This window comes from Periophthalmus magnuspinnatus, chromosome 20, assembly GCF_009829125.3.
Source record: "Periophthalmus magnuspinnatus isolate fPerMag1 chromosome 20, fPerMag1.2.pri, whole genome shotgun sequence".
Taxonomy (NCBI): Eukaryota; Metazoa; Chordata; class Actinopteri; order Gobiiformes; family Gobiidae; genus Periophthalmus; species Periophthalmus magnuspinnatus.
In genome coordinates this window covers 5,987,386-6,011,293 of record NC_047145.1, presented here as the reverse complement: position 1 = coordinate 6,011,293, position 23,908 = coordinate 5,987,386, and the positions used below count along the sequence as shown (strand labels likewise).

Below are 23,908 nucleotides of genomic sequence, written 5' to 3'. Positions count from 1 at the left end.
TAGATAAAGGTGTTGTTCCTGTTTCTGTATTCCGAGTGTCCTAATTATTCACCGTGATGAGTCTTAAACAATTTTTGGAAACCAGAGCGAAGTTGCTGTGACGGTAAAGCTAACAACGACTAGCATGCTAATGTGCACTTCCTGATTATTGGACAATGAAATGCCGTATTCTGTTTATACAATACTGTACTGTCAAATTGAGCACAAATACATGAGGGGGAACATCAAGTGCACGGCTTTAAGATATTTTTAGGGGTCAGTAAGTGCTACAGAGCAAGTTTGATCATCAGAGGTGGAAGGTAACGAAGTACAAGTAGTAAAGTATTGTATTTAAGTAGAATTTTTAGGTATCTGTACTTTACTTAAATACATTTGACAGTGGATACTTTTTTTAAACTTTTATTTCACTACATTTGAGAGCTTGTATTTGTACTTTCTACTCTGCCACATTTCCCAACTAGACTGAAAAGTAAAAAGTACTTTTCATATGACTTTAGGGGTTATTTGGACCATGTTCGTGGTGACATCCTGACTAAAGTTTTTCGAGATCAAGCTTTGAATTTGAGCAAAACAAAAATAAATCCACGAAATTCATGAAAAAAATGACAAATTTGATTTGTATTGCAAGTGCTGACCAAAACATGTATCATTTTTTATCTTAACAATACTTACTCTTAAAGTACATTTTTAAACAGGTACTTAAATACTTTTACTTAAGTTGATTTTGTCATGTGATACTTTGCTTGAGTAACTTTGCACCTCTGTACCTGTACTTTTACTTAAGCAACAAAATGGAGTACTTCATCCACCGCCGCTGATCACTCCCAATAGTATTTGATTGAAAATAGAAAGAATCAGTGTGATGACCTGACATGACTTTGTGGTAACTACTTCCTCCCTGCAGCCTACTTTACCCAAATTCAATTACATGAGATTGACTTGTGCCGCTGCTAAAAATACTCTACATCCGGTCTATTGTTTGTGAAGGGAGACAGATTAGTGTGATCGGCCGCACAAGTGGGGCAATGGGCTGGTACTACGAGGGCTGAGTACCCTGGAGCTTTGGGCCAAACCAGAGGAGACAAATGGATCTGAGAGGAGGAGGAGGAGGAAGAAGAAGAGGAGGAGGAGAAGCAGAGGGAGGAGTGGTGGGAGGGGTGGAGGAGGACAGGAGAAGAGCAGAGGGGGGTAGAAGGATAGGAAGAGAAGGTATAAAGGAGGAGGGGCGAGGAAGAGGAGAAGGAGAAGAGAGGGAAAGCAGAGGGGGGTAGAAGGAGAGGAAGAGATGTAGAGGAGGAGGGGTGGAAGTCGAGGAGGAGAGGTAAAGAAAAGGCAGAAGAATGAGGATAGAGGGAGTGAAGGAGAGAGAGAGCAGAGGGGTATAGAAGAGAGGAAGAGAAGAGGAGGAGGAGAAGGAGGAGGAGGAGGAAGAAGAGGAGGAGCAGAGGGAGGAAGGGTGGAAGAGGAGAGGCAGTGGGGGAGGGGTGGAGGAGGACAGAAGAGAAAGAGGAGGAGTGAGGAAGAGCAGAGGGGGGTAGAAGGAGAGGAAGAGAAGGTATAAAGGAGGAGGAGCGAGGGAGAGAAGGAGAAGAGAGGGAAAGAGGGGGATAGAAGGAGAAGAAGAGATGTAGAGGAGGAGGGGTGGAAGTCGAGGAGGAGAGGTAAAGAAAAGGCAGAAGAATGAGGATAGAGGGAGTGAAGGAGAGAGAGAGCAGAGGGGTATAGAAGGAGAGGAAGAGAAGAGGAGGAGGAGAAGGAATACGGGAGGGGAAAGAGAGGAAGGAGAGGAGAGGTAAAGAAGAGGAAAGGAGCGAGGTAGTGGAGGAGAGAAAGCATAGAGGTATAGAAGGAGAGGGAGGGAAGAGGTAGAGGAGGAGGAGAGGAAGAGGGGAAAGGGAGTGGAGGAGGGGGGAGAGAGAGGAAGGGGAGGAAAGAAGGAGTGGAGAGGTGGAGGAGAGGAGAGATGGAGTGGAGGAGAGAGAGCAGAGTGGTATAGAAGGAGAAGAATAGAGGTAGAGGAGGAGGAGGAGCAGAGGGAGGAGGGACGGAGGAGGAGAGAGGGAGAGCAGAGGGGAATAGAAGGAGAGGAAGAGAAGGAGAAGAGGAGGAGGATGGGGAAGAGAGGAAGAGAAGGATAACAGAGAAAGAGGAGGAGAGAGGGAGAGCCGACGAGGGTAGAAGGAAAGGAAGAGAAGGAGAAGAGGAGGAGGAAGGAGAAGAGAGAAAACGGAGGAGAGAGGGTGAGCAGAGGGAGATAGAAGGAGAGGAAGATAAGGTGTAGAGGAAAGGCATAGGAGGAGAGGAGAGGGAGTGGAGAAGAGAGGGGGAGCAGGTGGGAATAGAAGGAGAGGAAGAGAAGAGGTAGAGGAGGAAGAGGGGAGAGGGAGCGGAGAAGAGAGGGAGAGCAGATGGGACAGAAGGAGAGAAAGAGAAGAGGTAGAGGAGGAGGAGAGAAAGGAGACAAGAGGAAGAGAAGAGAAGGAGAGGGGAGGCAGAGGAGGAGGAGAGAGTGAGAGGATAGGAGCGGAACAGGAGGAGATGAGAGAAAGAGAGGACATGGGGGAGAGGAGAAGGGCAGAGGAGGAGATGAGGGAATGGGAAGAAGAGGAAAAGAGAGAGAGAGAGGTGGAAGAGGAGGAGAAAGTGGAGAGACAGACAGGAGCAGCCAAACACACATAAATGTCTGAATACATCCTCCGTCCTCTGTGCAGACTGGAGCTGGTGCCAGGTGCTCGGTGCTAATGCCGTGCACTGCTCTGGTTCACTGTGTATCCAGGTCCATTTATTTGGATGAAGCTCGTTTGGGGGAGAGCAGGGATTGGCAATAGCTGCAGTGCTAATTTTGTTGACTACTTAATGTATTTTGCAATTCCCTGGCAATGCAATATTTGTACTAAAACGTCTTCAGTAATTTAGACAATGGTGAGGATAGAGGGGAACTACCCGCTTGCTTGTCGCCATGGAGATGTTAGTCTTTTGCCTGAAAAACTCCACTGTATGGCGTTAGCTTATGTCCACAAAGACAAAAGGCAAGTCATTGAGCAGATCCGCGGAGAGGCGAGCCAGCATGTTTTTAGCGTTAATTAGATAAATACAAGATGGATATGTTTAATGCCTTTTAATGGAACATTCCAAGCAAAGCGACAGACCCTAACAACATAACGACATAAGACAACTTGCATTTTAGTTGGTAGTTCAATCTGTTTGTCTGCCGTTGTACTTTTGGGTAAGACACTCCGTTCACCTCCTCTGCATCGGGGCGTGGTTGACAATGTTGAAGTTTACAAATGATTTTAAGTGGCACTTTGTAAGTTTCGATTTTTTTTTTTTTGAGTGATGAATAACAAAGGCAAGTATTGGATAATCTATTACCAAAGAAAAGACAAGTTACTTTGAACTGACACTCAACATTTTAATAACACTTCAATCATTCTGCCCTGCATTTATGAAAATTAAAGAGCTCTTTCATGGCCTGACATGGTGACAACTCAGAAAAAATGACTCTATTTTTACAAAGCTGGAGTCCAAAACCCAATAGACACTGCACAGTTATCTTATACATACATTAGCATTACATTCATTCTTCTATTCATAATTTAATTGTTGTTCGTTAATTACAAGAACATATTTAAAAACTGATGTGCCTGATTTTTAAAAATGTGAAAAACAGAAATAGTTTGCAGTGGGTAAACATTATCAATTAGCCAATGCATTCTGAGCATCATAAAAAAAAAAAAAAAAGAAATAAAAAAAAAAGAAATGAGTTTACAGTGACAGTAAATTTCAGTAAAGCACTTCCTGATTCTTGGACAACAAAACACTTTATAAAGAGATGCAGACAGCCCACAACTGACTTATTTTTACCTCAAGAGCTGCGTTTACAATATATCTGTACTGAGGCAAGACACGATTTTGCTGAAACGCATCAGGAACAAAATTGGTTGCAGGGCTTTTTAAGTATTTTTTTCCCCATGTCTTCCCAAACCACAATACATCAATCTTTCACATTTATACTTGGGCGAGGTGGGTGAAGTGTCTTGCCCAAGGACACGGCATACAATCGTAATCAGTGTTTCCCCTAGATTTACTGGTCTGGCAGGGGGGTTTAGTGCATGTGGGGGAAGAAAAATATAGACCTTTTTTTATGGATACAGTAGATTTTTCATGGACAAGCAGCATGGATTTGGTAAAGACGCTTATTTTGACGATGGTGATGGTGATCAGCGCCACATAATTTGATCGACAGGGCGGGGGCACTGTTGGTGGGATAAGCTGCACTGCCAATATAATGGTAACACTAGTAATTGAACCAGCAACTTCCCATTCATTCATTTCAATTAAGCAGCTCTAACTGATTTATTTTGTCCCATCTTTGCTTTACAAAAGTGTTTTCTCTACAGTAATAGTTTAAACCACTCTCTGCTCTCACATTACTGCTCATAGTGCTGCACATAGGCTCTGTTTCTGTTTTCCCAGATCCTGTGAACAGCTCAAACACGCGCTTCATGTTGCCTTTAAAAACCCTGTAAAACCCAGCTCCCGACTGCAGACGGGGCAGAGCGCTAATGTAGCACGCTATCTGTTGAAATATTGACGTTGCGCTTGGATGGACGGGCTCGGACACTCGATGCTGGAACTGTGCAATAAAACGGAGCGCAAAAATGTTACTGGAACCTACACAATGTATTTTTGGACAAGAGTTTTTTTTTTTTATGAATTTGAAACCTTTTCTGTCGATGATATATAAAATGCATGTATAGGAATGGAATCAATATCAAAAAGTAACAATTTAAACATGGAGATAAGTTTAAAATGTATCAGATTTATAGAATTTTAGTTGCTGGAAGCTGGTCATTTTTATTTGTTTATTTATTTTTCTTCTTATTAGCACAAAAACACACAGAAAAAAACACAAAAAACCCACAAAAAATACATATTTTTCATTATGTTAATATTTTTTTCCATTAATATTTTCATGTATCTTTAATTATTATTTTTTAGCTTGCAGATCAGACTCAGTTTGGAGAAAACTGTTTTTAAGTCACAGTTTACTCAAAATAACAGTAAAAACACCTTAATATTAAGCACCATAGACTGTATATATAAATGGACATAGCTAACCTATTCCAAATGGGGAGTGAGCATGGGGGTGCTCTTCCAGCTCCATCAATTCTGACTCCAGTTCACTTTACATTGCAAAACTGTCGCCCCTCTTTCTGTAAATCCTGCTGTCGGGCTCGTCATTTTGATCTTAACATGTTCATCTTAACCCGCTCTACATGATCCTGGTACTTTAATTTCACTATTGTGTTTGTAACTCAAGATATGAACATTAATAACAAACAAATCAGGCGCCTTCTTTCCGCGAGGGTGTTACCTTCAACTGCCTAGCTCTGGATTGGCTCTTTGGTTGCTAGGATACTCACGGTCGGAATTCCTAATATGAAGCTCCACATTCGCCGCTACAACTGCTTTAGCCTCGATGAGCTTCATTTGACCGGAGCTGAACACTATGGGTGATGTCAAACTCACTTATTCCACTTCTTTATACAGTCTATAGTCGGAACTTTCTTAACATTTACAGAAACATTTATATCACAAATAATCACACATTTTTCAAAACCGTTACCTATAATGTGTCTTGTATTAAAACTATGTAGAGGTCCGACATATTTCTAAGCCATATTGGAGTTCGCAGAGCTTAATGTCCCCTGAGAATCTCTTGGGTTTATGCACTTGAGTTCATAAGCATCACTCACTTTGGAGCTTTTACCATAACCACACACACTGCGCCTCATAGTGTGCCCTGCCGCCTCCTGGGACTGTGCAGGGAATGGGAAGAGGAGCTTTAGGAAAATCGATGAACTGTTTTTGTTTTAGGTCAAATCTTCCGAATTAAAACCCACACACGCACAATGCTGATTTGACATAGACCCAGGGGTGCAACCAGACAGATTTGGTTGGAGGAGCTAAGGGGGTGCTCAGGTCATCAACGCGGTGCTCACTAAACATGTTAATATAGAGCCTTTTAACAATGGACAACAACATTTAAAACAAGTCTAAATGTAGTTAGCCCCTGCAGTTATTTATAAAACCTAATATGGATTTTTTTTTTAATTGTAGTCTCATTTTGAACACTCTCTGGTTGCCATTTGAACATTTTTAGTTGAGACTGAATGTGCTATGAAAATGGGGCAAAAATCTTTGACTTACCGCTCGAACTCTTCTTGCACAGTACAAGCCACACATGAATCCTCTGTTTATGTTGTTTTTTAGATGATAAGATTAAGAGAGTTAAAAGAGAATTTCAATGTTAATTTTTTTAATTTTATTTGCCATTACTGTTATGCCATTTGTATATTGTGTTATGCTCATTTCTATCTATCTATCTATCTATCTATCTATCTATCTATCTATCTATCTATCTATCTATCTATCTATCTATCTATCTATCTATCTATCTATCTATCTATCTATCTATCTATCTATCTATCTATCTATCTATCTATCTATCTTCATATTATATTTAGCACATGGAGGATGTGTGGATTTGTCCATCTTTGGCAATGATGTGTCCTTTCTCTCATCTCTCTCTCTTTCCCCCTTCTTCTTTTGCCCTTTCACTCTCCTCTCTCTTTAACTCTATTCTTTCCTCACCTCCTCTCGCTCAGCCCTTTTGTCATCACTTTCCACTCTTCTACCCCTCCTCCTCTCATCTCTGCTCTGCTCATCTTTCTTCCATCCTCTCCTCTCTCTGTGTACCCTTCTTTGTCACATCTCATGTCCTTCTTCCCTCTCTCCTTCTCTCCGGTCTCTTCACCGCCCCTCTCTCTCTCTCCTCCCATCCTCCCTCATCCTCTTTCTTCCAAACTCTCTTCCTCTTCTCTGTTGACCTTGCCTCAGACGTCACTCTTTCTCACTCTCCTCCTCATTTCCTCTTTCTTCCTCCCTCTGTCCTGTTCTCTCTCTTTCTCTCTTCTCTAGAATAACCTGTTGTGACCTGGTCTCCCTCAGAGTTTCTCCCTCCTCTCTTCCCCCTTCCCCTCTATCCCTCCATCTGCTCTCTCATTCTCTCTCTCTTTCTCTGTCTCCTTCCCTCCTCCTCTTCTTTCTCCCTCTCTACTCTCTCTTTTGTGACCTGGCTTCACTCAGAGCTCGCTCTCTTTCTCTCCCTCCTCCTCTCTACCTCATTTCTCTCCTCTCCTTTCCCCTTCTCTTCTCTCTCTTTCTCCCTCTGAACTCTTATTCTCTCCTCTGTCTTTCTCTCTCGCCCCCTCCTCCTCTCTCTTTTTCTCTCCTTCCACCTCTCTCCTCTCTACTCCTCCTCTGCTTTCTCTCTTTCTTATGCTACCCTCTCCCTCGGCGCTCTTACTATCTCCCCTTTCTCCCCTCTCTCTCTCCCCCCTCATCTCCCTCCTCTCCCCTCCTCCTCCTCTCTTATTCTCTCTATCTCTCACCCCCTCATTTCCGCCCTCCTTCTTTCCTCTCTTTCTTGCGCCTCCTCTGCTCTCTTATTCTCTCTTTTCTCTTTCTCTCACCCCCTCATCTCCCCTCCTCCTTCTCTTCACCTCTCTCTCTCTTTTTCACTGTCCCTCTGCCCTCTTATTCTCCCCTTTCTCTCTCCCCCTCATCTCCCACCTCCTTCTCTCTTCTCTCTTTCTTGCTCTCCCTCTGCCCTCTTATTCTCTCTTTTCTTTCTCTCTCCCTTTCATCTCCCTTCTCTCTCCTCCTCCTTCTCTCCTCTTTCTTTCTCGCTCTCCCTCTGCCCTCTTATTCGCTCTTTTCTCTTTCGCTCTCCCCCTCATCTCCCTCCTCTCCCCTCCTTCTTCTCTCCTCTCTCCCTTCTCACTCTCCCTCTGCCCTCTTATTCTCTCCTTTTTCTTTCTCTCTCCCCCTCATCTCCCTCCTCCTCTTTCTCTCCTCTCTCTTCCTCTCTCTCCCTCTGCCCTCTTATTCTCTCCTCTCCCTCTCCGCCTCATGTCCCTCCTCTCTCTCATCCTCTCCTCTCTCTCTCTGCCTCATGTCCCTCCTCTCTGCTCTGTTGCCTCTCTCTCCCTCTCCGTCTCATCCTCTCTTCCCTCTCTCTCCGTCTCATCCTCTCTTCCCTCTCTCTCCCTCTCATCCTCTCTTCCCTCTCTCTCCCTCTCATCCTCTCTTCCCTCTCTCTCCCTCTCATCCTCTCTTCCCTCTCTCTCTCTCATCCTCTCTTCCCTCTCTCAGCTCTGACATCCCCAGAGCGCTGATGCTGTGAAATCAGAAACAGTGGATGAGGTGTCAGGAGCAGCCAAAGCGTTCACTATGACACCGAGCCACTCTTCCCTTTGGACCAGGGACTTTCCTATCTCCATTAGATAAAGACACATTATGTAACTTTTCCGATGTAGGTTTTCCCACCTGCTCGTCTCTATGGAGATGTTACTGCTTTGTACGGACTTTGCTAAAAATGCTTTGAAACATGGATTCTTGCTCCGTAAAACTTACCTATAACTTAACTTGATGGCGCCATTTTCTTGTCTCCATGGCGATAGGTAAAGTAAAAGCCTGGAATTAAAGCCACATGCCAATTTATAGGTCAGCTCTGTGGAGAAGTGACACCAGTGACTGTAAGCATGCTTTTTTTTCAATAAAAATACATTCTTGATACAGATTTATTATTGATTCTAAATACAAGTTAATGCCATACTGTGGAACATTTAGAGTTTATTGCCACAAAAAAAAAAAAAAAAAAAAAAAAGTTAGAATGTGTAGAATGTGTTTTGAAAATATGGCACAACATAAAACAACGAATACTAATAGTAAAAAATAAATGTATATAAATAGCAGGCAAAGCATAAACATCTCCATGGAGACAAGCAGGTAGCACATCACCCACAAGAAAAGTGACACAATGCTCCTTTAACATGTGTGAACAAAACAAAATTGCAACTTTCGGAATGTTTTTGTAGAAAAAAAAAAAAAAAACTGCATAAAATGAATACGAAATTCACTTAGATATGGAACACTCTTTTGGCAGGGCCCGTTTTGGCAGGGTCGTTCACTCTCATCCCGTCCCATCCTCTCTCGGTCTGCTGTCCTAGAGTTTTATTTTAATTTTCATCCTTTTAAAATGTTGCCCGCCCGCTGTGCCATCATTACATTGGTGATCACTGTTGGCAGAGTTTGGGTAAAGCCGTTGTCTTTGAGCGCTTTATATTCGGAGGATAGGATAGTGTCTGCTCTGGGACCAGAATACTGAAAACTCACCACAAAAATACAACATAACTCTTCCCTCCGACATTTTATTTTAAACTTTATTCCGCGTATTTGCAAGTATCACAATTTCAAACACCGCTCGTGGCTGTGTTGACAGACCAACAAATGAACAATGCATCATGGGACGTCTGCTCCATTTTGAAACGCTGTAACTAGTGGGCCCAAAAATCTATTCACAGAAATAACGTTTGCAGAGTGGTTTTATGACTAAATTGGGTTTCGGAAACAAGACAGGGCATGTGTTCATTTACAGACTTCATAGCCCCGAAATTAAAATGTCTTTTCTTGAGTGAATCATTCTACAAATCATTGAAATAAAAATTGAATTGGTTTTGATACTAAACTAAAGCGTACTTGTAATACTACTTGTACAGCTTTACATTGTTGTCACGATACTAAAGTCTTGACTCGATACCACCATGATAATAAAAACACTCTTTATTTACATGATAGAATATGATTTTCCACATTAAATCATAGTACTTTCTTTTATATTACCACGTGGCCTTGTATTTGCTTAATCCCTCAGTCGTCCATGTAGGTTCAATGGACGTATACTAGTCTATGTGTCTTATACTTGTTCTGATACAGTTCAATATCAGTAGTATCGAGTTTTAGTACTAGTTTTGGTATTGATTTCTATCTGATTTCCGAAACTTTTGACAATCCTACCCTGTACAAACCCAAGTGAACTGTTTTCCTCTTCAGCCCTTCACACATTGGTACTTATGAATAAGAATATTATTGAATTTACTACACCAATTCTCAGCAAAATGTCTCTTGTAGTAGAATCATGTTCCTCCTGAGACTTTCTTCATGCAGTCGCCCATGAATAAATTACATTTTCTTTTCTCTCCAATTAATGCCCTGTTGTCCAGAATAAGGCCCTTAGTAACTGGAATAAGGTACCACAAAGTGTGCTGATAATCATCTGTGACACCTCTGAAAGACACCAACCTGCTTCTCCGCTAAAACAGCACTATGTAACTTCTCTGGTGGAGGCTCTGACAGTTGTCGCTTTGTCTGGAATACTCCAAAGTATGGCATTAAACTTGTCTATATTACATTTATTCAATTTAATGGGTTTCTATTGCTAAAAACTGCAGTGTAAAACATGTATTTATACTGTGTGCGGGCTTGCCACTTCGCAGATCTGACTTGGACCTGCGTATCTCCTTGGAGACAGATACGTTTAGAATCATACTGTGGAACATTCCAGGCGAAGCAATACCATCTCCGCAAAGATGAGCAATGGGCAAACCCTCCACACGCTACAGAACGTACCTTTAAAATGCTTTGCCCATAGACACAACAACAGTACATAAACAACAGTATCAAGGGGTTTCAGGAAGATGAAAAATTACGACTGTTGCCATAGCAATTAACAATTAAAAAAAAAAACATTTAAAAATTCCTCTAAATGTTGCTTATGACAAGAATTTAAAACACATGATTACGCTCCGATAGCAGTGAGGATTGAACCGTCAACATTTTGGTTTATGAGCCACTGCTGCCCATATCCTAACTCCAAACTTTAATCACAAAAACTGTACTAAACATCGCTTTAATTTAAGTCATTTAATACTTACAAGATGGCTGTATAAATTTCCCGTGTACAAAGTTGCGATGTGCCTGTCGTGTAACTCACCCCGTCTGTCCACGTCTGCTCATATTTACACCAGCGATCATTTATTTCCCTCGTATATAAGACACAATTTTAGCTTGGATACTGGGGCGTGTGCCAAAACATTTGTGGCTACCGCTAAGCACACACGCTGCTAATGCTAACTCGGGCACATTTAAGCTAGCAGCCCGCGGCATGTTTAGACTAATATCATCATAAATAGAAGGATTATTCCCTTTGACGGGCCAGATGCTTTTAACTTTATTGCCTCTTGAGATTTTGTTGAGAAGAATTATAATAAGTCAGCTACTCTGTCTATTTTAATATCTTTGTTGTTATAAAAAGAAATGATGCAAAGTGACATTAGCGGTATGGGTTGTCAGATAACAGTGATGCGACGCTCGTTTTTATGTATTGATCATATTGTATTTTAAATTAATACTAAAAGAAAAAATACAATTAAATAAAAATCCATATGTTATTGAAGTAGTTCATTGATCCCATCTCGATTAAACATCTTAGAATGTCTAGGACTGTTTGGGTGGAGGGTCTGCCATCTTCTTGTCTCCATGGAGATTGTTTTGCCTGGGAATGTTCCACAGTTCAGTGACAACACGTGATGGCACCAGCTCAAGTTACAGGTCAGATCTGTGGAGAAAATGCAGTTTTTTTCTGAGATATTTGTTTCCAATTAAAACACCAAAATGGATAAACTGATTGTTGCAGTCTTGAATATTCTAGACAATAACATCTCCATGGCGACAACAGGTAGCAGACCTCTCACAAGTAAAGTCGCATGGTGAACATTTATTTTTTACCTTCAAGCTATATTTTTACATAATATGTTACAAGTTATAGTTCCTTGTATCTTGATTTTGATTGCATGCCTTTTTTTCATACTCTTGCCACTGTGTGATCTATAGTTATAATTTCTACTTTATCAGAAGGAAGTGATGTGATCTAGAGACTCAGAAAAGGAGATAAGAGCAACATTACCAAATTAGGCACTACAAAGCAAAAGAAAAATTCAACTTTGTCAACTGGACAAACAATTTTTGAGTGAAGACATTCTGCTGTTCAGTTCTGGTCAGCTTGCAGATGGACACTGCCATATATCTATCTGGAGGGAGGAGCTAACTACACTGAAACTAACACACTTGTTGTTGTTGTTGTTGTTTACACTTTCAGTTTGTTATTGTCTTTCCTAACACAAAATGCTTCTTTAACTCTTCTCTCAAACCATCTTTTTTCTCTGACTAAGATCTGTACCTCACTTTCTTCAAAGGAGTGGTCAGCGGCTTCGAGATGGAGATGCACAGCAGATTGAGGTCCCGAGCTGCTCTTGTGACGGTGTTTTTCCTCCAATATAACGCTCATTGCTTTGCTTGTGTCTCGGGGGTTTTGTCCTTTGGGTGAACCAGTCTCAAAGTTGCACTACAAAATATATACAAAACCTAATTTTTCCAACCCATACTGCGTACCACGTGTATTCATTATGACGCTGCTGGAGATGACCTTCTGCACTGGCCCAGGTGGCAGTGAGACATAACACGAAGGCTATGTCTCTGCTCCCATCTGCTCCTGTCTGCTCCTCTGAACTGTGGGCACTTTGACATGACCGTATTTTAGCAACAAATTAGAGGGGAGATGAGCAGAATAGTCAAATTAAACAGCTCTATAGACTCAAGCAATGACCCGAGCCAACAAATAAATAAAAAACTATATAACACAATACCATTTGCAGATGTCTTGTGTTGCTATGCATTTTCTAATTAGGATGTCAACCCAAATAGTCATGAAAATGGTTTTGTATAGAATTTCTTAGAACAACTTATACCTATAAAATCAAATAATATAAAGTGAATGTGTTCTTGCTTTTCATGGAACGTAAAACCTTCCTACTCAATGAACTGAATACCAACCCATCAGTCACTGCGCTTTTCCGTCTTTTCTGTCAAGCTGAAGGCCTTTAATTAGTTGTCGACTAATTTTATTTAGATAATAACGATTTATGAGACAACAGCAGAAAGGAGGAGTGAGTGAGTGAGTTAGTTAGCTGAAGATTTTGTATATTTTGCTATCTAGACAGTCATTTTTCTTCTGCTTATCTGGAGCTGTGTCGCAGGGGAAGCAGTCTAAGCAGGAACTCCCAGAATTCCCTCATCCTAGACGCTTTCTCCAGCTCCTCCAGTGGGACCCCAAGGCGTTCCCAGGCCAGCTGAGAAACATAGTCCTTCCAGCGTGTCCCGAGTCTTCCTCCTTCTTTTGATATTTATATGAAAAAAGACTAAAGATTAAACTCATGATTCACAAGTTTGATCTGCCTTTATATCAATTTCAGTTGTTCCTGTTGAACAAATTCAGCACAAATCCTTACAAAACCTCAAAATTTCCACAAAATACTGTTACTTTTTACTCTTTAAGTACATTTTTAAAGGGGTACTTAAAAAACATTTACTTCATGTGATACGTTTACATTTACTTGAGTATTTCTTTGGCTTTTGAGTACTTCTTACACCACTGTTGACAAGGCAATATGCATTCATTTAAAAAAAAACCTGCATTTATCTGTTAGGGGCAGCAGTCTGAGCAGGGACTCCCAGAATTCCCTCACCCTAGACACTTTCTCCAGCTCCTCCAGTGGGACCCCAAGGCGTTCCCAGGCCAGCCGAGAGACATAGTCCCTCCAGCGTGTCCTGAGTCTTCCCAGGGGCCTCCTTCTTTTGACATTCATATGAAAAAAAGACTAAAGATTAAACTCATGATTCACAAGTTTGATCTGCGTTTATGTCTGTGTAGTTAGTGTGCTAATAGATCTGAGAGCACCCATTAGGGGCCTGAACGATGCAAAATATCACTCACAGTTCACACTTAGGGTAGTTTAATATACCTAAAAAATGGAAAATGTCAACAATATGTGTTTTAGAGTCAGCGTAGACAGTTTTTTTTGTTTTTTGCATGAACTCTCTTGCAGGTGTCGTTTTGCGAGCGCAGTTTGGGTCAAATACACAGAGATACGTAATGGTTTCGAGTGCTTTTGCCACGCCCCCTTTTAGTCCAACAAGAATTTCATCACTGAGCCTAAAAATACAAAACAGTACTTTAATCTAGTTAAACCAGGATTAAGGTATAGCACCTCTTAAATAGTAAAATCTCATACAGATTACACATGTTTAGTTCAGTTCTTTAATTAATCCACTCTATTATGACACCATCTTTGTACACCCATTACATGTGCACTCACCACCCACTGCAGCCCCTCTGTGAAATTTCCATATCGAGTTATTTAAAACACGCGGATTAGCCAGGCCTTCTGAGCACATTTTAATCTCTATATGTGGAGAAACATTTGTATTTTGAAATGTCTTTTTCGCTGTTTGTAGTCTACAGTCTGACAGCGCTAAGTTGTATTAATTCTCGGCTCTAGCTCGGCACTTTAATGTTGTCATATTCAATGTAAAACCAGTACACTATGGTCTTTGAAGCCTGTCTACGCATATATCCTATTAAAATATCAAATGCATGTGTTGTGGTGCCTGTAATCCCTGTCAGGCCAGTTCAACTTAAGCCTTGACTACATCCGTGGTTTCTGGTCCCACTGAGCAAACAATGTGCATATACTATACCAGTGTAATCCTCTGAGTCTGTGTTGTAGTCATGGTTTTATTCATGGGGAAATGTCAAAGGGACTGGCAGTGTTTACATGCGTGTCAAAAAGATGATCGTTATCTGATTTCTGGAGTTATCAGATTAATGAAATGTCATGGAAACAGTTAGATGTGAATAATAAGGTTTATTTCTCATTTTCTCACCTGCGCAGGTTTTGACTCATGTAGCAAAGACGTGAATGAAATACAAAGTGCTGTTCTTCTTATAGTAAACAGTATTAATTAGATTGTCACAAGAAATCAATACTCAGATCCTAAATGAATAAGGCAAAATTCGACCTGTCCTGGATAATTTGGATGGTCTTTATCAGAACTAGTATAAGATCACGTGATAATGTTAAAACGTCATTACCGGATTCTCAAACCCTTTGGCCCATGGTTAAATTTCTCATTCACGAGTTGTCACGGCAGTACACAGCTTTAGAACAGCTTTTTATTTGGCAAAGAAACTGGTTTTGATCGATCAAATACTTATTCATTCCTTTAATCACTTCATGTATTCATTTATTGATTTATACAACACAAACATACATACATTTACTGACAAGTAGTGGTGGAATGTAATGAAGTGAAAGTAGTAAAATATGAAACATAAGTACAACTTTTAGGTATCTGTAGTTTAAGGCAGATACTTTTTACTTTGAGAGCAGGTATCTGTTTGTTCTACTCTACTACATTTTGAACAGCACTGAAAAGTCTTTTTTATTATTGTTTGAGATCTAGTGAAAAGTCTGAGGGGTTTATTTTTAACACGTTCATAATTTGAGCAAAACAACAATTATCAAAAATATCAGTTTCAGTCGTTTCTGTTGAACAAATTCAGCACAAATCCTTCTAAAACCTCAAAATCTCCACTATCTCTCTCCAATACTTTTACTTTTTAGTCTTTAAGTACATTTTTAAAGGGGTACTGAAATACATTTACTTAAGTAGATTTTTTTCATGTGATACGTTTATTTTACTTGAGGTTTTTTATTTTTTTTTTGCTCTGGCATCTGTACTTGTACTTAAGTAACAAAACTGAGTACTTCTTCTACAACTGTTGACAAGGCAATATGCATTCATTTGTGAGGCATATTAAAAAAAAAAAAAAGTCTGCATTTATCAGGATAAAGACCACAAAAAGCCACACAATCTACACATTAATTTGAGCTTTACTGACTGACGTGAAGCTATAATTTTATGCTTGGACACATTCTTCTTATTTAACATGAGAACTTATTTTTCTAGATGTGTATGACAATTTGTACAACCGGACATAATATGGTATTCGTCACCAGTGTCACATCTCATAGATACAGTGTCAGACGAAATATTACATTTTGTTACACAAGTGAAAGAGACAGATACAGAGGTAAAATGTTACTCAAGTAGAAGTAAAAGTATCACGTGAAAAAATCCACTTAAGTGACAGTATTTACCTGTTTAGAAATGTACTAGAAAAAAGTAAAAGTATTTCACACAAATGTTGTTAATTTGTCAAAGTATACATGTAGTGGTATTGATTAAAAGAAAGATATATAAGAAAGAAGCAAATAAAGTTTTCTCATGAATTTTCTGTATTTATTTTGTTTGTTCAAAGCCAAAACGTGAACTTGAAATAAACTTCTACTACTTAAACTACTCAGGATGTTACCACAAACACGGAAAAACATCAAATCATATAAAAAGTACTTTTTACTTTTCAGTCTAGTTAAAAAATAAAAATAAAAAATGTAGTGGAGTAGAAAGTACAGATACCTGCTTTCAAATGTAGTAAACTAAAAGTAAAAAGTATCCGCCGTAAAAATTACGTAAGAAAAGATGAAGATACCTAAAAATTCAACTTAAGTACAGTACTTTACAACTTGTACTTCATTACTTTCCACCACTGCACAGATGACATAATGAAAAGACACCATTTACAAGAATAAAATTGGACTTTAAATACATTTTGTGTTGAAAATATATTTCTATCATCTTAAAAATGTGTTTTTTTTATCATCTGAGATCCATGTCCTCATTATCAGTCTGCTGCCACCGCTAGTACTACGGTTCTATAACAATAATAATGTCTTTTATATTATACGTCTTAGCCTTCACTCAGAGCCATTTAGATTGATGGATGCTTCTTTCTCTCTGCCTCCTTTCATGTTTATACTTGGACATCACAGAAGACACTGCGTTTGAAATGAGCCTTGGTCGCTTCCAGTTCACCACTCAATAAATGATAGATGCGTGTCTGGCTGTCGTAGCACTCACTGTTTGATCACATTAAATGAATAAATATATCAAATAAACATAAAATAGAATGCATTCAAGTTTAAAATGGCCCCGGCCCGCTCACATCCCCGTAACACTCCCCTATAGAGTCTCATGCATTGGTCAGTGTGAGTTTGACAAACAGCACAAGGCCGAAGTTTCAAGGACTCGTCGTAGCTTGAGGATTTTTTTTTTCTTCTTAGTGTAATTTCTTATTTAAATGTAAGAAAAAATGTATTTGGTTGGTTCATTGTGAGTTTTCTGAAGTCGAATCATGTTTGAGTGATGCTGTCTATGCTAATGATGGTCATTTATTTATGTTATGAACTCATTAGGCATTGGATTTTTTTTTTTTTTTTTTAATCTCAATTTTATGATGAAGAAATGCTCTATTTTACATAATGCATGGGTCACTTGGGTGGATCACATGGACCACAGATAGTGCTGCGTACCTGTATAACTGTCATGATGAGTACTCTGATGCATGAGGGATTACACTGGTTAAAAATAAAGCTGGACTATGTAACTTTTCTGGGAAATGGTCGGCAACCTGCTTGGATCCATGGAGATGCTATTGGAAAGCCTGGAATGTGCTACAGTACAGCATTAATCATATATATCTTCAATTTAAACAAGTACATGAGTTTACTGCACAAAATTTCTTGTTAAAATGCGTTCTTACTGTGAGCGGTCTTGCTTCTCCAAAGAGTGGCCTAGTGGCGTCACCTGGTTGTTTCCATGTACATAGAAAAGTTTAGTGATGGTCCTTTTGACCCTGAATCTTTTGGAACCGTTCATTTCAAAGAGTTGTTCAAAGGACTGGCTTTAACTGTTTATTTATACGACAAAAGCCAATGTGAGAACTCATTATATCTACAAATTAATCACAAAAAGAAATGACCAAGTTCAGTTGTTTAAAATGGTTCAAATTGAGAAAGCAAATGTGTTTACCCTTCAAAATAATAAAAATAAAATAAAATCTTAATAAAAAAAAAAAAAAAAATCTTAATATGAGCTATATGATATAACATTATCCAAATCTTTCACTCGTGTTGCCTGCTCTGCTTCTGTGCTCATTCTTGTGTCAGTTCAGTGTTAATCAGTGGTCCCTCGTTTATCGCGGGGGTTACGTTCTAAAAATAACCCACAACGGGCGAAATTATTTATTATTATAGTTATTCTATATGTTTTGCAGCTGTAAAACCCCTCACCACACACTTTATACACTTTTCTCACACAGGCGTTAACATTTTCTCACATTCCTCTCTTGTTTAAACACTCTCAAAGTTCAAACCTTCGTAGGCGCGTTGGAACGTTTCATCGACATTGTGGGTTTTGTCGGGGAGAAAACTTACAAACGCACAGCACTTCAGAGTCACACTGCGATCCAACATTTATGTAAATTTGGCTGAACACATTCTGTACTGTACAGGAGACACGGCACGGAGGAGACTGATGGACAATGGTCTACAGTCCCTCAGCCAATCAGGACGCAGAACACAATGTGCGTTCATGTAAAAAAAGCATGCAAAAGTGCACTAAAAAAAAAAAAAACACGAAACAGCGAGTCCATGAAAGGTGCACAGAGTTCTAGTGAGGAACAACTGTAATCAGTGTAAAAATGCATACAAATTTGAAAGAAAACATTTTTTTAACAAATGAGATCCGGATCCAAGGAACCATTCAAAAGACCCAACCTGTTCGCAAACGTCACATCACTAAATGCCATACTGTGGAACATCCCAAGCACAGTGATAACATCTCAGGAGAGTCAATGAGGTGACTGACCCTCCACTAGAAATATTATAGTGCAACCTAGCAACCATAATGTAAACAAGAGTCAAAACTTTAAAATCCTTTTTCTGTAAATTTCATATTCAAATATTGTCTGTAGATATTCATTTCTGGAAACGGGAGAGATGCTTTTTTCATGACACTCCAGATATCAGATGTCGCTTTTTGACATTTTAATCCAACATTGCTTGACATTTTTATGATGGAACCATGGTAATATCTGGCGTGTACATGTGGTTTCAGTTGCTGTGAAACCTTAAGCTAACATTGCATCCGCTGTAACTTTGACATCTTAATTTCCGATCTACCAAGAATTGCACGTCTGCTGTCTATAAGGCTCAGCGCTGTGCTTTTATTGTGACAGTGCCCTTAAGCAGTTTCCAGCTTTTGCTATATATTGAAAAAATGTAACAAATCAGATCTGGCCCCATTTTTCAAAAGTATTATTTTCCATCCAGACATGTCCGCTTTGTTTCGCAGAAATGTTGAATCTTCTCTGTCTGAACTTGCTTCATTTTGGTGAGCCCTCATGTCATAAAACTATATTAAGTTTGGGAGCAGGATAGCCCTTTAGTCATATTTGAGGAAAAAATATTAGATCTCAGACCCCTGTTGGGAGAAGTCAGACTTGATCTCTCATTTTGGCACACCCCTCATAGATTTTAATAAACCCAGCTCCATTTGCACTTTGTCTAGTACTCCTTTGACTTCTTGGGGCACTATCTGTTACTCTGTGTGAAAGTTTCAACCTTAAGTCATATATTGCACAAAGTTCACTCTTGTGAGATTTAAGCCATGCAATGAAGTTGTAATAATGTTATTTAATCAAAAACGTACCTGGAGTTGTGTTTTATTTCATTCACACGTTTAAGTAATTAGCCATTATTAGTCTGTCTACATCTCCAAAGCTCAAAATGCTCCGTTCCACCTTGTGATGTCATGAAGTGATAGTTTTCAAGTTAACAGCTACCTTTTAACTTTTATTTAGCTGAGATTGGCACTTCCAGGACTGAAATTATATTATGATTCTATTGGAGGTTCATGGAGTTTAAAAACACATTGGTGCACTTCCTGTATTACTCCATGACATCACAAGGTGGCACAGAGTGTTTCCTGTTTGAGAGAAGAACTCAGCCTAAATATATATGCAGCATTTGTGTGTTAAATATGTGTGAATGAAACAAAACACAACTCCGGGTATTTTTTTTTTGAATAATATAGACCCTTTAAAGTGCATATGGCATCAGATATAGTTAAGATTGTACTGAAAATCTTAGCGTATCTTTTTCTAGCTTCATAATTCTGGTGAAGTTTATAATTTTACTTCCTGGTTGGACACTGACATACATTACAGTAATGCCATAACTGTTACCTAGCAAGCATAATGTTAACATGGGCCCAAACTAATAAAAATAAATGACCACACCTTTATTTGATACATGAAAGTTCAAAATACTTTCCTTGCGCCTGTATTTCGGATGGAGTTCTCACTGATACTTACTGTATTTTTGTACTTTTCTTCTCATCCACCAACAAACTGCCACTTAACTGATGTAAAACTATCATAAAAATTTACCACAGGTACCATCCCACCAAACCAAGTCATAATTAGAAAAACATGAAGCCCTGTCATATGCACTAAAGGCACCCGCAACCTTTAAATAACCTTTTCTAATGCCCTAAACGCCTCCTGAAATGTCTTGTTATTCCTTTGTACCTTATCACAACCACATGCACGTTTTCATCTTGGCGGATTTGTCATTTGCAACTTAATTGGAAGGAATTAGTGGACATTTAGCGGCTAATATCCATCATGCTAATCTCCCTTTCTGTTCTTTCTCTTTTTAGGAATTCCAAAATGGCTTCCGGGATTAACTTTTGGTGAAACTCCACTGAACTCTTCAACGCAGCTTCAAGTTTTTTTTTTTGGGAATAATGTAAAGTCATCTTTTCTTCAACTTTTCTCCAACCATGAATTTGAATGGATATCACAGAAACTCGCTGGACTTAACAAGGATTTAAAAAAAACGACACATTTTTAGTTGGATCACGTTTTGCAGCAGTGGCGATTGCATGGGAGTTGGGAGGTTCGATCCACCTTCCGATAAAGGGATTTTACAAACTTCGCCATGAGGATACTACCGGCTTCCTCCTCCCTTTGCCCCGTTTTGGTGTGTCTCTGCTTTATCCAGAGGTGCTGCGGGGCTAGCCATCATGTCGCGGCTAAAGTCCCGGCCGCTAAGAACCAAACCAAACTGCCCAATGACGAGAAGGAGGTGCATCATAGACCCAAACGTGGCTGGATCTGGAACCAGTTCTTTGTTTTAGAAGAACACATGGGACCGGACGCACAGTATGTTGGAAAGGTGAGATTGTACACTACACTGCTGTTCGGTTCACGTTATGAACTATTAGCTAATGTGATTTTGCTGAGTTGAATTTTGCAGTTTGATGGAAAGATATGAGGTACTTTAGTAATGTTACTTTAAAAATATCCTGGGTTATCCTGAGTTTTGTATGTGTTTGTATGTGTACAGGTTTTCTCTATGCTTTGGTTTTCCCCTCTAACATGCACAATTCTAGGGTAATCCTCAAACTATTTACCATAAACACAGCTCAACAATCAAATTAATACAAATTTGTTCATTTTACCTTCATTTTAGTTCAGTATTTGACCCATTTTGACATTCCAGAAGCTATCGAGCACCTAAGGATGCTTCTTCAGGTGCTCCATTGCTTCTGACATGTCAAAATGGGTCAAATACTGAACTAAAATGAAGGTAAAATGAACAAATTTGTATTCATTTAGTAAATAGTTTCAGAAATCTGGCCTTTTATAGTCATAGGTCATGGATTTTGTCAACAGTAAGAAGTACACGCCGGAGCTATTAAACATGGCTAAGCATGTGTACTACAACATAAACTAAACATGTACAGCAATTACAATTGTTTTACTTGAAAAAGATTAAAATAATAATAAATAAATAAATAAATAATAGCGTGCACTATGCAAGTCTGCTGGTAGAAGCTCCATCTCCTCCTTGTCTTATTGCTGGGCCAGGAATAATCCACATTATGGAATTAAACTTGACTGTTTATCTCCATGGAGACAACTAAATAGTGACACCAGGCGAAGCTGCAGGTCAGATATGTGCAGAGGCCACTTTGCTTATCGTAAGAATGCACGTTTTTAGCAATAAAAACATGTAATTGAACTGAAATGACATTCTGTGAAGTATTAAGTACAAAGCTAGTATATCTCCATGTGGACACGCATGTTAGCAGATGCACAACAAAGAAGTTACATGGTGCACCTTTAAGAAAAATGTAGTCACCATTTCAGTGATTGTATCCTCCAATCATCTTAATACCTCTTTCCATTGTACCAAGCCTAGTAAGTCATGATTAATCTAAACCGAGGACTTGATGAAATGAAACCAGTGAAGAACACGCGGGAGGTGTATGTAGGAGACGTATTACTATCTCTGTGCAAAAATACATCTTTTGATCCCGAGAACCTGCTGTAGTTTGCAGTTTTCCTCCTACTTCTATTTATTGAGGAATGAGACAGAGTCAGAGCAAGCTGTTCTCGTCAGGTAGAGTGCATTATCAGCGTAATTTTCATGTTTTTTATAGGTCTTCTGATGTGGAAATGTGGTACTTATCCCTGTGTTTTTTAGCTATTATATTGTCCGTTCAGGTACATCTCATTAGACTGTTCAAAAACAACACATTACCTTAATATTCCAAAGTACTGAGGCTAAAATGATATCACATAAGTTTATTAGCTAATTCTGCAACCTCTAAGAACTATTTTGAAGAAATTATCCTTCCAGGCATTTGAGAAAAGAGTGGGGATATCATATATAATAATAATTTACAAGTTGGTGTTGTGTCCTTAGGCAAGGCACTGTACCGACTTTGTTCAATGTTTCTCTTTTACTGGGAAGTAAAGGAACCGCTGAGACAAATCCAGATGAAACCAAGGCACTGTTTATATAATTGCATTTCTTATATTACATCACATTATTTCTAACAATTTTGGCTGAAAATGTAATTATTATGGATAGTATAAGTCCCTGCTCCAATAATGTTTTTCATTTTAAATTTAATAAATAAATCTGACTTGTATCCCCAGATGCAAGGTGAACATGTTAAAACAGATTACAGCTTTTACTAATACTGATTTATTCTTAATTACAAAAACATTGGAGCTGATGAAGTTATTTATGTTATAATTTGATATTTTGGTTCTCAAGATGATGATCCAATCCAAGCAGAGTGAGCCGCACACGAGTCTCTCATTTGGGTTGCCAGTTTCAAAGCTTAAATTCGGTCCGTTTAAACCTAAAATGCCTCGCTCTGATCTGAATCATTACTACCTAAACCCCAACACCTGCAGCCAATCATAAATCAGTGCAGCCTCTACCGCTCAGTGAGTGAATTCTGGAGGTTTTGATCTTTCACACGAGGCTTGTCCATATACTGAGGATGATAAAAACTTGTCTGTGTCCTTTATCTGCAGGTTTAAGCTCTGACAACCCAGGTTCAACTGTGATAGTACGATTTTCAAACAGTAAAAAGTCAGGCTGCATAGTGTCTTTTGGTTTGATATTTAGTGAATGGTATTTGATGTTTTCACACAACCGTCGCCTCAGAGATGAATACAACAGTTTAACAAAATCTTATCCATGGGATGTACCCTTTTACACAATAATAAGTTTGCAGGATTAAGAGAGTATAAAAGAAAACGTACAACTAAAACTGACTCTGGTCCCGACGGTGCTCTATTTTACCACCAAATTCCTCTCAGTTTGCCTTTAAAATGTCCTTTCAGTCTTTCCATAGGCAGCATTAGTGTATTCTTGGCCTTTTCACCTGTCTTCAGTGTGTCATGAAGGTTGAACAAAAATAACTTCCTCCATCCAACCAGCAACAATTGACCTGCAGTATCAGTGCATGTGGGTTCTGAGCTAATACGCTGCCAGATTTTCTCTTCTCGCAGTTGTAAATTAGCATATTGTGGCTGGCTACCAAATCGAGACATGCTTAGCTACGTTGCCTCGTAGTTAGAATATTTTTTCAACATAATTTAGGTCTTAGCGGATATCTTGGCGTGTGTGTTCCCTTCATTTTTGCGTGAGGCATTGTACGGTTAGCTGTTAGACCCGCAGTATCAGTGTATGTGGATTATTTTTGGCTAGTCACTGCCAGATTTGCTCCTCTTGTAGTTTCAAAGCATCATATTGTGGTTGGCTACCCAATTGGAACATGCTAAGCTGGGTCACCTTGTGGTTAAAACATTTTGTTCATGTTACTGGATATCTAG

General features: G+C 39.3%; 1 protein-coding gene across 1 annotated transcript in view; it reads left to right on the top strand.

Moving 5' to 3' along the window:
• The window catches only part of LOC117388526 (cadherin-18), a 244,444-nt gene that overhangs the window by 35,033 nt on the left and 185,503 nt on the right, over positions 1-23,908 (top strand). The window contains exon 2 of the mRNA XM_033986086.2: positions 20,428-20,945. Within this exon, the coding sequence (XP_033841977.1) occupies positions 20,709-20,945 (237 nt within the window). The 5' untranslated portion in view covers positions 20,428-20,708. The remainder of the gene's footprint in view (positions 1-20,427; positions 20,946-23,908) is intronic.